The following is a 13,871-nucleotide window of genomic DNA, read 5'->3' as shown; positions in this document are numbered from 1 at the left end:
CCCAGACTTACAGACCCCATGTTTCCCACCCGGGGAGCTGCCCGTGCCTGGGGACTCCCCAGCTCCAAGATTCCCCGCCCCCAAACGCCAGGGGAAATGGAACCTCGGGTGCAGCCAGGACCTGGAGCGGTGGGTGTGGTGGGACGTCAGATGTCCCTCATCTGAAACGGTGAAATGATAAAATGAGCGACCCTCTAGCCCCGAATGATTTTTCTTCACTGAGAGCATCCAATTTAAATTCATTGTGCTCCACACAAAGCCTCAGCCCCCGCCGCCGGCTGTCTCCCAAATGCAGTTGCCATGGAGACCCGGGCCGAGCCTCCAAGGGAGGGGGCCCGCTGGCTGCCGAAGCTGCGGGGCCTGCAGGAAACCAGACTCTTTGTCCCCCTTGGCAAGGCCCCTCGGCTCCTCCGCGTGGGGACCTGCACAAGCCAGCGGGGACACAAGGACGTTTTTTAGAAAGCATTGGTTTGTGCCCCCACCCCAACGATGCCAAGAAGGGAGATTCCTCCCCAACCTGGGGCAAAATCTACCCGACCAGCCTGGCTGGGCACAGCGTGCCAAGGCATGGGGCAGCTGAGGGCATCTGCCCAGAGTCCCCGAGGTGCAGAGGGCTGGCGGCTGCGAGGCCCAGGCAGCGTGCTCCATGTGCCCTGGTGCGCTCTGCTCTCCCAGAGCCAGCACCAGACGCTTTCACAGGATACTTAAGAACTGCCCGAGGGGGCTTCCCAGAGACAAACCAGGAAGGACGGAGCCAGGGCACGGGCACCACGGCTCAGATGCCTTCGATCGGAGGGGGTAGCAGCAGGGATCCTGTGGACAGTATCTGGATGTCCCCTGATGCACCTGGGGCCCCAGTGCCATCGACTGAACATACCCCATTCTGAATGTTCCTAGCAAAGGGAGCCTGAAGCCAGGAGTGGGAAGGCACAGGTCACAAAGCGCAAGAACTGGAGAGTTTGACCCCAGTGCAGTCAGCTGAGGGCACCCAGCCCACGGCCTCCACTGACTGAATGTTAGACTCGGTGTGTGTGCTTCTGTCTGTGTGGTGGGGAAGGCAGGGTTGTGGTGCCATGCCTGCATCCCATAGTAGAGTAGCTCAAAGGCTTGGGCCCTTGCCAGCCACGTGGGAGATCCCAGAGAGAGTTCCTACAAACCCTGGCTGTTGTAAGTGCTTGGGGAGCAAACCAGCAGATGGGAGACCTTTCTGTCTGTCTCTGTCAGTTTGCCTTTCAACAGTTTTACAAGCAAATCAAATAAATACATACAAAGCAGAGTGAGCAGAAAGAACCATCTGCACAGATTCTGCAGAGATGGCAGCTTCACAGAGGTATTCACAGTGTCACAGCTTTTCCCCTCTAAATAATGATAAAAGTTTATAGAAATCCTAAAACTCTTAGCAGACAGCAAGGGGCCATCCCACAGTCTGGGAATGTGTACCTGGTGCTTGAACCAAGAGAGTGAAGGATTGATGGAGAGATGGATGAACAGATCAAAAGACCAGAGTCCAGATTTAGACCTGCACATGTTTGGTCAACTGTGTTTTCCTTTTTTTTTTTTTTTTGACAAGGGATAATCTTTTTCCACAAATGGTATAGCAACAGATGGCTACGTGCTATTATAATTGTGAGGAGTGACTGGAACATTCACCATTTTGGACTTGGTACTATTGTTATATGTGAAAATACTGAACACAGTGCTTGTCATACACCTTATATCACATTTGATTTAATATGGATCATAAACCTAATTGTTAAGAGCCAAATTCCTTTAAGAAAATATTTATTTGTTTTGAAAGAATTACAGAAAGAAATAGAGAGAGATCTTCCAACCATTGGTTCACTCCCTAGATAGCCACAAGGACCAGTACTGGATCAGGCCAAAGCCAGCAGCCAGGAGCCAGAAGCCAGAAGCCAGGAGATGCTTTTAGGTCTCCACGTGGGTGACGGGAGTCTAAACACTCGGGTCATCTTAGGCTTCTTTTCCCAGACCATTGGCAGGGAGCTGGATTGGAAGCGGGACAGCTGGGACATGAACCAGCACCCATGTAGGAAGTTGGTATGGTAAAAGGGACTTTACTAGCTATGCCACATACCAGCGCCAGAGTTAAAGATTTAATGTACTTAGAGAAAAAAACAAAACTTATGAAAGAAATTTTAGTTGGCTTATATTTTGCTAACATTTTGATTAGAGAAAATAAGTCAATAAATCACATTTTAAATTTTAAAAATTTTGCACTTTTAAGAAATATGGTTAAGAAAATAAAAATGCTAAAATAAGAGGCTGAGAAAATTAGTTACTTTATATATATATATATATAAAACTTCTCATTAGGCTATACAAGCCATTCATAAAATTCAATAAAAAGAGGGCCAACAATCCAATTCGAACATCACAAATGGTGGGTATTTCATGCATCTGTTAAGTGCTGCTTGGGATGCCTGCATCGCCTAGAAGTTCATCCCCTTTTCCAGTCAGCTCCCTGCTCATGTGCGTCCTAGGAGACAGCCAGCGATGGCTTGACTGCTTGGATCGACCTGGTCTAGATTTGGCTGTTGTGGGTATTTGGGGAGTGAACTGTTGTTTGAAGTCCTCTACTTCTGCCTTTTAAATCAAAATTGAGGGATGGAGGTGGAAGAATCATGGCAAAAGGTATCAACACTCATCAACAAAGACAGAGCAGGCAAACAAACACACAGGGGTTAAATGCAACATGTGTCACTGGGGAAATGCAAATTAAGACCACAACACATCTGCTAGAATGGCTAGAATTTTAAAAGACTTACCATAAAAAAAATGATGGCAGGGCCATCACCTGTCACAATCTCTTTGGAAATCAGTTTGGCAATTTCTTTTTTTTTTTTTTTTTTTTTAAAGATTTATTTTTATTATTTTTTCATTGGAAAGGCGGATATACAGAGAGGAGAGACAGAGAGGAAGATCTTCCGTCCGATGATTCACTCCCCAAGTGAGCGCAACGGGCCGATACTATGCCGATCCGAAGCCAGGAGCCTCTTCAGGGTCTCCCACGCGGGTGCAGGGTCCCAAAGCTTTGGGCCGTCCTCGACTGCTTTCCCAGGCCACAGGCAGGGAGCTGGAAGGGAAGTGGGGCTGCCGGGATTAGAACCGGTGCCCATATGGGATCCCGGGGGTGCAAGGCGAGGACCTTTAACCACTTGCGCCACCGCGCCGGGCCCTGGCAATTTCTTTTAAGGCTGAATATACATCCAGCATGGACAACGTATGCCCAAACAAACTCATGGACACAAATGTTCACAGTAACTTTCTCTTAATAAAGCATAAGGAAAGGCATCGGAGTAGAAAGAAGACTATATATTGTACCACTTCATGCATGTAGAAATGCCAAGACTAGCACCACGGAGTAGCACGCTAAGCCTCCACCTGAGGCAATAGCATAGGTGCCAAGTTTGAGTTCTGGCTGCTCCACTTCCAATACAATCCTACTAAAGTGCTTGGGAAATCAGCAGAGGATGGCTCGGGTCCTTGGGCCCCTGTGCCAACACGGGACACCAGGAAGAAGCTCTTGGCTTCGGATCAGCTTACCTCCCACAACTGCAGCCATTTGAGTAGTGGGGAGATTTCTGTCTCTTTCTCTCTCTCTGTAATTCTGCCTTTCAAATAAATATAGATAAAGCTTAAAAAAAAAGAAAAAACAGAAAATGCAAACTACAGTGACAGAAACAAATTGGTGGTTACACAGAATAAGAGTTGGGGAAGAAAATATGTCATGGATAGAGTCTTTAGGAGGCGATGAAAATGGATATATTAATTGTGATGCTTTCATAGTGTGCATATGTGTTTGTGGATACACATGTATGTGATTCTGCAAATAAAATATATCAAATTCTACACATTAAGACTTAAAGCAATTATACCCCTATCAACCTCTTTAAAAGAAGAAGATGTAGGGCCCAGCATGATGGCTCAGTGGCTCCATCCTCACCTTGCATGCGCTGGGATCCCATGTGGGTGCCAGTTCATATCCCAGCTGCTCCCTGCTTGTAGTCTAGGAAAGCATTAGAGGATGGCCAAAGCCTTGGGACCTTAGACCTGCGTGGGAGACCTGGAAGAAGCTCCTGGCTCCTGGCTTCAGATTGGCTCAGCTCTGGCAATTGTGTCCACTTTGGGAGTGAACCAGCGGATGGAAGATCTTTCTGTCGCTCCTTCTCTGCGTAAATCTGCCTTTCCAATAAAGAAAATTTTAAAAAGAAAAAAAAAATGTGGGTTTAAAAAATAAAAAGGCTGTCTTTCCAGTTACATAGCTATGTTTCATTTTCTACACATACTCTTCCTAAGGAGAGAGTTCACCAACATATATCAAGTTTAATTTTTAAAGATTGAGAATACTAAGGTAAGAAAAATACTGGTGGATTAGTGATCAGGTTCATTGATCCCTAATGTTATAATCTTCAATGCAATTTGTGTGACAGTGTGAAGTATCAGAATGTGAATGTATATCTGTGTGTCGGCTGGCCAGTCATTAACTAAGGATCCTTGTAGCTTGTAAGGTTTAATGAATGAGAAACAGAAAAGGCTCAGAGAGCCAGAAGAGCATGGTGGGCTGCAGTGACAAGAGGAAGGGACCGATCCAAAACCAGGCGGGGAAAAGTGGGGCATCTTAGATGGCCTGTCCCTCCAGACCACTCTGAGAGACGAAGGCTTTACTTACCACAGACATGGAGCAACTTCACAGGCAACAAGGTTCAGGGAAATAGATATTTTCAACTGACAAGTATTTACATACATCTCAAAATATTTAAAAAAATGCAGCCTTCTTAAGAATGAAATTGGGTTCAGTGGTCCAGATGCTTATATTTTGCAACACATTGGCTGTGTTTCAGTCCCCACTCTTTTTCCAACCCAGCTTTGCGCTCTGCATCCTGGAGGCTCAAGTGCTACAGTCCCTGACGCGCAGGGAGGTGGAGGAACTGAGCTGAGTGCGGTTCCAGGCCCTTGGCTCCAGCCTGCCCCTCCCCCCCTCAGGAGTTGGAGTTTATCTGGGGAGGAACCTGAGAAGGGAAGATCCCATTTCCTCTCTTCCCTCCATCCCTCTCTCCCTGTTGCTCTTCTTTTCAAATAAAACTCTTAAAAGACACAAAGCGGGAGGGCTTCTTGCACTGGTGGTGCAAGGTTTCCAAGATGTCCGGCTCTGGCCATGGAAGGTATGTTTGTTTTTATTCAGAATCAAAGGTTTTAAAATGCATGCTCTCCCTGCACTGAAAAAATCTTCGCAAACGCTCCTTGCTCTAAGAATGGAGGGCCTTCTGGTCACCCTGAGGAGGTTTTATTAGTAAAAGATGTAAATATTCAGATCTGCTCTAAGACGGGCCACTCTGGCCTTAGGACTGCCAGTCTTCTGGAGACTGGGGTGGATGGGTGTGGGACAGGTAGGAGGGAATGCCTGCAGCATTCCTGGCTATTTCTGCTTCTGAGTAAAAGAAGAAGTCATCTGGGCCTGGCACAGTAGGCTAGTGGCTATGGTCCTCACCTTGTACGCCCTGCACCCTGGAATCCCATGTTGGCACTGGTTTGTGTCCTGGTGGTCCTGCTTCCCATCCAGCTCCCTGCTTGTGACCTGGGAGAGCAGTAGAGGATGGGCCAAAGCCTTGGGCCCCTGCACCCACTTGGGAGACCTGGAGGAGGCTCCTGGCTCCTGGCTTCAGTTCGGTTCAGCTCCAGCCACTGCAGCCACTTGGGGAGTGAATTAGCAGCTGAAAGATCTTTCTGTCTCATTTTTGTAAATCTGACTTTCCAATAAAAACAAAAACATCTAAAAAGAAAAAGAGGGAATTATCTAGAATTCATTGCCATTACTATTAAATCCGTCTGACACATAATACACAGTCAAACGGACAGTAGAATGAGAGGCCACTTTTTCAGTCTCATTTGATGCCTACTAACCAAATATACTTGTTCACAGGGAAACTGCAGAAACAAGTGTCTAGGGTGGTTCTTCCGTCACCACCATCTACTTATTTAGCAAACACTCTGATCAAGCTTAATAAGCCAGTGCCAAGTGCTCTTATGTTCTTTACAGGTGAGAACTCCACGAGTGCCCAAGACCTCCGATTGCATCTCCAAGTTCTGGACAAGCAAATGGAGGGAACAGATGGTGCCAACGGCTGATGAAGAAGGAGCTAGATGCCAGGCCCACCATGCTGCCTGGCTAGCACCCACTGCTGGATTCGCTCATGTCTTCAAAGCTATGTGAGGTCTGTGGGAACTGCTAACTAGTTAAAGACATGTTGAGGGACACTCCCAGCACAGGGAGTGCTTGGAAAGCTGCGGGATTACCAAGGATTTCAGCTGCTGCATCTGCTGGTGTCGGGGCAGTGCGACCACAGCAACTGGGAAGAAATAACCGAGCAGAAAAGGGACAGTGAAATTCTTCAGAAAGCTGATGGCAGGGTGGGGTGAGGGCTCCAACACTGCTGGGGATCCCGACAACCCATGCTGGAGTATGCTCCAATATCCGCTCTTCTACTCCCGACCCATCATCCTGCTAACGTGCTCCTAGGAGGCACAGTGACAGATCAACTACTTATGTGCCAGTCACGTGGGAGACCCACGTAGAGCTTACAGCTCCTGGCTTCAGCCTGACCCAGCCCTGACTGATGCAGGCATTTGCAGAGTTAACCAGCGAATGGAAGATCCTTCTCTTTGTGCCTCTGTCTCTGTCTTTTAAATAAGTAGAAATAAATAAATAAAAAAAATTTTTTTTTCAGTTAGCCAAAAACAGAATTAAAAGTTTTTATTTTGGTATATATTTTTTTAATTCAAGCATTTTTTTCCATAATGCCAAATTTTCCATGTGCTCTTTTTTTTTTCCAGAAAAATCGTGGTAGATTTTTTTAAATACCCATAGATAATATAACTTAGCAGGTAAAACATTTAACATTTTACCTTTTGCTGTAAATTTTTATAATGCTTCAATCTGTACTGAAAATTATTTTAAACCTAGCATTAAATATCACTCTCTAGGTGGTAGAAAATGCCCAGATCTTTTTTTAAATCCATATGCTCTTAAAAAAAAATTACTGATTTATTTGAAAGGCATAGTTGGGACGTATGCCATAGCCTAGAAGGCTAAGCCTCAGTGTGGTGCAGGCATCCAATATGGGCTATGGCTTTTGTCCCAGCTGCTCTAGTACTCATGGGAGATGTGACAGCAGCAGAGGATGGCTCAAGTCCTTGGGAGACCTGGAGGAAGCTGCTGGCTCCAGGCTTCGGATTGGCTTGGCTCTGGCTGTTGGGGTCATTTGGGCAATAAACCAGCAAATGGAAGATCTCCCTTTCATTCTCTGTTTCTGCTTCTCTCTGCAACTCTGTTTTTCCAACAAAAATAAAATAAACTTTTTTTTTAAAAGATTTATTTTGTTTTTGTTATAAAGGCAAATCTTAAACAGAGAGGAGAGACAAAGATACTCCATCTGCCGGTTCACTCCCCAAATGGCTGCAATGGCTGGAGCTGAGCTGTACTGAAGCCAGGAGCCAGGAGATTCTGGACTCCCATGTGGGTTCAGGGTCTCAAGGCTTTGGACCGTCCTCAACTGCTTTCCAGGCCACAACCAAGGGGCTGGATGGGAAGTGGAGCAGCTGGACAAAGACTATGGGGCAGAATTAGCCAATAGAGCCACCATTCCAGGTCCAATAAAATAAATCTTGGGGACTCAGCGCAGTAGCCTAGTGGCTAGAGTCCTCGTCTTGCATGCACCAGAATCCCATATGGGCTGGTTCTAATCCTGGTGGGCCTGCTTCCCTTCCAGCTCCTCGCTTATGACCTGGAAAGGCAGTTGAGGACGGCCCAAGGCTTTGGGACTATGCACCTGCATGGGGTGACCTCCAGCTGTTGCAGCTGCTTGGGGAGTGATTCAATGGATGGGGGATCTTCCCCTCCGTCTCTCCTCCTCTGTATATCTGAGTTTTTAATTTAAAAAATTCTTTAAAAATAAATACATAAATAATCTTGGAAAGGAAAGAAGGAATGAAGGAATGAAAGAAAGAAAGAAGAGCTATACAGAGCAGCAGAAAGAGAAAAAAATCTTCCATTTGCTGGTTCACTTCCCCAAATGGCTGTAATGACCCAGGCTTGGCTGAGCTAATAACCAGAACCAGGAGCTTCTTCCAGGTCTCCCATGGGAGTGGCAGGGACCCAAGCACTTGACCTTTTCCTGTTACTTTCTCAGAAATAGAGCAGCTGGGAATTGAACCGACAACCATAGGGGACACTGGTGTTGCAGATGGTGACTTTACACTCTATGCCATGCCAGTTGCTTTGAGCTCTTCTTTCCTGCTCCCTCTCCCCATTTATTTCAAAGGTAAAGAGGCAGAACGATCTTCATTTGAATCACTCCCAAAATGTTTACAATAGCTGAGCCTGGGACAGGCTGAAGTTAGAGGGCTCACTTCAGGCCTCCCTTGTGGACACTAAGGACCCAAGCACTGAAGGTGTCAGCTGCTGCCTCCTGGAGTGTGCCCATCAGCAGGAAGCTGGAATCAGGGGTGGAGATAGAACAGGGTCCCAGGCGCTATGGGTCTCCTAAGCTGTGTCTTATCTCTTGTGCCAAATATCTGGTCCTTCGTGAAGTGTGTGAACGCCTCTCACTGCAGAGCCAAAGTGGGCGGATTTTTTTCTCAAAGAACCTGGAGTGGCAGTATGAGCTGTGGCCAGGCCTGGGATGGCTCTGCAGGGACAGTATTTACGTCAAGTATTCTATGCCGGGCATTGTGTAAAACATGTGCCACACCCCACTTCCCTGGATGCTGAGGACTGCCACTGAGAAAATGTAAACCCAGCTGAAGGGTTGAGATTCTGTTGGGAGGGAACTTCGCAGGAGGAGGCAGAGACACCCAGCTCCTCCCCAGCCTCCCTCTCCATTGGTCTCCTGGCCCAGGCAAGTTTGTAGTAAATGACTGTGCAGCCAACCAAAGTTGAAGTGCGGGGGTCTTGGGACACCCTGAGGCAGAGTGTGACACTCAAGACTGGGAAACCTGCTTTCTGGCAACCCTGACCTTGGGTTCCTCTGGGGTCCCCATCCACGAGAGGCGGGAGGAGAACTGATCATGCGCAAGAACCCTCCCAATTTCCTGTAGGAAGGAAGACATCTGTGAACTCGGCATATCCACTAAGACAAAGATCTTGCAAGGCTGGGTCCTTATAAGCACGCTGCACTGCTGGTAGAATTGCAAAGACTGCAAAGATAATTTGGCTGGAATAAAGCGAAAACAGACAGGCATCAAGAAAAGCAGTTTAAGAGCTTTGCAAGGCTTAATCCCAACAAAGCAAATTACAAAGACAAAGCATAGCAGAGATAATGGTGGACAGGATGCTGGGCGGGGATGGATGTGGCTGGGCACCAGAGGGAATTCACCTGTGCCTTTGCCTGCTGCATCTCCATCCTCCTGGACGGGGTCTAGTCCTCTGGAGAGGAGAGAAGACCAGGAGCTCCATGCAGGGCAGGAGGTGGCAGGTCACACAAGCTTATACCACACAAATCCTTTCAAATGCCCCCATGCCACCGAGGTTAGGTGCTCTTTGGGGAAGGATCTGACTGACCCCAACCATCACAGCCAGGCCAGAGGGATGGGCAAGCAGTAGCTGAACCAGGCAAAAAAGCTTGGGAGGGGAGGTCTGTGAGATCTCTGCCGATCCTGATTCGGAGTTCATGAGAGACCATCTGTCTCTACCACTGGGTAGTCCCTGGCCAGACAAGACTCCGGGATGGCAAAGAAGGACAGACCCAGCTGGGTTTCTAACTGGCAGATACCACCACTACTGACAACGTCTGTCATTCGGATGATGTCTCTGAGCTACAGACTGGAGGGCAGACCCCCCAGGGTTGAGGAAGCTCAGCAAGTGTGTGGGCAGTGGGCCACTGACCTCAGGATCTTGGGATGTGAGCAGAAAATGAAAGGCAAAGAAGTGAGGTCAGGCCACTCTCCAAGGAGACTCTGAGGTCAGCCCTGGCACACAGTGGGAGGTGCAGCCAGCACACTGAGCCATATCAAAGAGCCAGCAACTGTCCCTAATAACGTACCTACCAGGGGTCAGAATCACCAGTCATGGTTTAAAAACACACCGATGGGGGAGGAGGTAGATCCAGAGACTTTAATTTCATTGCTCTGGGATAGGGCCCGACACTGGCATTGGTTAAGAATTCCCCAAGTGATTCTAATGCATTTGCTTGCAGGGGTTGAAAGCCATTGGCCTAGATTGTCGTGCTTAGTCTATTTCTGGAAAAGAAGAAGGCAGAAAAAGCTTCTAGGAAGGTTTTTCATTTGAATATACCTGTCCCTCTATTAATATCTTGCCTTCAGTTTAAAAAGCTCTATTCTATGGGCTGGCACTGTGGCACAGAGGGTAAAGCCACTACCTGCAGTGCTGGCATCCTAGCTGTGCATGGGTTTGAGTCCTAACTGCTCCATAGCCAATGCACCAGGGAATTCTACAGAAGGCCCAGGTGCTTGGGCCCCTGCACCCACATGTGAGATGTAGAAGAAGTTCCTGGTGCCTGGCTTTGGCCTGGCATAGTCCCAACTGTTGCGGTCATTTGGGGAGTAAACCAGCAGATGGAAATTCGATATTTCATTCCCTCTTTCTATAATTTTGACTTTCAAATAAATAGATTTTTTTTTTAATATCAGTTCTGGAAGTAGGTGTTTGCCGGGCAGTGAGGACGCCGGTGGTCCGTGTCAGAGCGCATGGGCTGCAGCCCTGGCTCCACTCCGGACTCCAGCTTCCTGCTAGTGTATGCTCTGGGAGGCAGCAGGTGACGGCTCGAGTACCCGGGTCCCTGGTTGGATGGAGTTCCTGGATCCTGGCTTCAGGTTGGTTGGTAGAGATTAAATCAGTGGGTGGGAGCTCTCTCACTGTTGGTTTGTCTGTATGTCTCTTTTCTTCTGTCTCTCCACATTTCAGATAATAGTAATAATATTTTTTTTGAAAACCTGATTCTCATATTTCACCTGTCGATGGCAGGTGGAACCCAATGTTAGTAGAAACATTCTTTGCTGTGTAGCACCTGATATGAGCTTGAGGTAAGTTAAGCAGACATGAATTAGCACAAGGTCTTGGTGAAATCCTGTCCAGAGTTCTCTGCTCCCAAGCTCTCCCCTACCTCTCCAAAGAGAACTTCCTTTCTTGCATGGGGTCTGGTTGTTGGAAAGCAGGTGGCACCTTCTTGACACACTACTCCTGGGCCTTGGGGAGGGAAGACAGGGCCTGCAGGTTGGAGGCCACGGGGGGTGGTGGAGGGAGGACAGGGCCAGAGGAGGATCAAGTGACTGATCCACGGGGGCTGTGAGCAAGGGCACCAGGCAGAGCTTGCCACAGAATCTGAAAGGGGCAAGGCGTTGGCGGAACGGCTGCAGAGAAACCACTTCAGATGGAGCACAATGGACACCCACATCCTCTCGGCAAAGCCAGGCTTTCAGCTGCTTTGTTTTCCCAGTCCTGGCTGCTGCCGTCCAATGGACAAGAAGGCGCTCTCATGTGCGGCTCAGCCTGGCAAGAACAAAAAGCAGCAACTTGACCTCCCCTAATCATTGGGTGAAGCTTCTTCTAGGGTTCGTTTAGCTGCACAAAACCCACATGCCTCTAGTGAATCCGTCTGCCTGAGCTGCACTAACTAGGTCAGCGGCAGCCATCAGGCGCAGCAGGTGTGCCAGCAGGTGTCAATAATTAATCAAATCCTCACACCCGGGGTGCCCTCTCAGCAGGGCAGCATCTTCTCTCCCCAGGAGACAATAGGAATAAGAGGAAACAGGAAGCTGTTCTGGGGGACGGAAATGTGTTCTTGAGAGGTTGGGAGGCCTGAGGCAGGGCTGTCGAAGTTAGGGGCACAGGGACCAGCCATGACCTTGCTTAGGGAATTAATATGGCCAAGGCTTTATTTAGGTCTGTGGTCCCCTAGGTTCCCCACAACTAGGGATAGCCATGGATTGGGTATGACTGAGCATTTCCATGTGTGTCTTTTGGCACATGTGCATGATTGATGCACAGGTTCTGAGGAGTGGTTAGTGCATGGACTAAACCAATGGGCAACTTTAGTAGGTACCCTCAAAGGTTTTCCAAGTCCATGTGGTCCTTTGTACTCCCCACAGTAGCAACAGAATAAGAGAGGTTCTGGTATTTAATGTCAACATCACCATGCCACTCCAGGATGCAGTCCCATATGTACCATGGGGTCGGGCACCGAGGATTGTAGCTTGCTGGTTACTATCACTGCCTTGGAGCCCTTTAGTCCAGCTCTGGCTGCCATGCTGCCTGCCAGCCTCACAGAAGGGCAGCAGGGTCGGCTCTGACTTTTTTTCTGTACTGTCATCTGAGAGAAGGAGGGAAGGTCTGGGGGAATTTGGGGCTGAGGATCACATTTGAACAAGGGGCTAAGGCATGGGCAGCCACGTGATTTGCAAATCAGACAGCTACCAGGGGCTGCCGCCAGGGTAGGAGCCCCTTGAGCTTCTCGTGAGAATACCTTCACTGGTGAATCTAATGCACAACAGGGTGGAGGGATCCACATGGATGGATGCACATAACTCAGTCACTCAACAGACATCTAAGGCGGTAACAATTTTCTCCTGATTTGTACATTTCCTGGGCATGGTTTTCCGGGTTTTGTATTCCCGGAGGCGCAGCAGAGGCTCAGGTGCAGCTGGGCACCTGCTTGACACTACCCACAACCACTCACCCTGCACAGAGAACCCATCTCTGTTTTCATGTTCTTAGACATCAACGGGCAAGCTAGGGGACCAATGAAAGATGTATGTTTCCAATGTTCTGCCATCCAGAGGAGGTGATTTATCATCCCAATCTTTGGGGATCGCAGGAGCAGACCCTCAGACTCCCTGCCTTCCCTGCACGTGAGAATAAACACCAGTGAGTTTTCTTTTTCCTTCGGGCCTGTCTGACACGGCACGCCAATACCACAGCAAAATCAACCTAGGTAGTTAAGTAATGCGGGTTTGTAAAGTAGGTTGACAGTTCCCTTCTCTGCGATCCCAGTAATCTAGGCTGGAAATCTCTCTTCCAGCGACCTCTGTGGCCCCTTGGGACACCTGTGCCCTGTAGGCCCTCCACATTACCTTGGTGCCATGGTAGAAGTCATCCACGCAGGTAGCATTCATGAAGGTCTGGTGGAAGTGGGTGCTGGTGTCGATGCCTCCGGGGATCACCAGTTTCCCAGTGGCGTCAATCACCTTGGCACCTCCGGGAATCATGAGTTCCCGGCCCACCTGCTGGATGACGCCATTCTCAATGTAGACATCAGCCTCGTGGGTGCAGTCATCATTCACCACCTTGCCTCCCTTGATGAGAATCCGCACACTGGCTGAATTGGCAAGCATGTTCCTGTGGAAGGCAAGAGAGCGCCGGTCAAGGTCAAGTGCCTTTCCTACCCACTACATCCTACTCCTCCTCTCCCAGCCCACACTTCAAGGTCAGGAAGAGCCCATGGGAATATCATTTCCTTCTGAAATGCCGCGCATGTCCTCCAGCTGTTTCATACCTCATAATCCCATTTGATTCCCCCAAATAACTAAGCACTTGAACAGACAAGAAAACTGAAACTGCCAAGCAATTTGTGACTGTCTAGCTGAGTAAACCCACACACTTTGTAGGACTGATGTCTCCACAGTAGCACAGTGTGTCCTGGAGAAAGCAGCAGTTCTCTCTCTTGGGGAAGTGCCCAAGACAGCAGATGCTCTGACCATCACAGCTGTTAGCTGCACGACATTCTTCAGATGGACCTTGCCTTGTCCATGGTCCTGTGTTGGCCCCTACCTCCTCCACCCAAGCTACTCAGCAGGCTTCATGTTAAGCTCATCCGAGGGATTTTGGAAAAGCACCTTGC

The 13,871-nt window shown here is 48.5% G+C and overlaps 1 protein-coding gene across 1 annotated transcript in view; it reads right to left on the bottom strand.

The window, feature by feature from the left end:
* DPYSL5 (dihydropyrimidinase like 5) overlaps window positions 1-13,365 on the bottom strand; it is a 39,497-nt gene extending 26,132 nt beyond the window's left edge. Inside the window, exon 1 of the mRNA XM_040993955.1 lies at window positions 13,105-13,365. Within this exon, the coding sequence (XP_040849889.1) occupies window positions 13,105-13,365 (261 nt within the window). The remainder of the gene's footprint in view (window positions 1-13,104) is intronic.
* Window positions 13,366-13,871: the final 506 nt, after the last annotated feature.

The sequence above is a fragment of the Ochotona curzoniae genome, unplaced genomic scaffold (assembly GCF_017591425.1).
Source record: "Ochotona curzoniae isolate NIBS_2020 unplaced genomic scaffold, NIBS_Ocur_1.0 contig_883, whole genome shotgun sequence".
Taxonomy (NCBI): domain Eukaryota; kingdom Metazoa; phylum Chordata; class Mammalia; order Lagomorpha; family Ochotonidae; genus Ochotona; species Ochotona curzoniae.
This window is presented reverse-complemented; position numbering and strand designations above follow the sequence as displayed.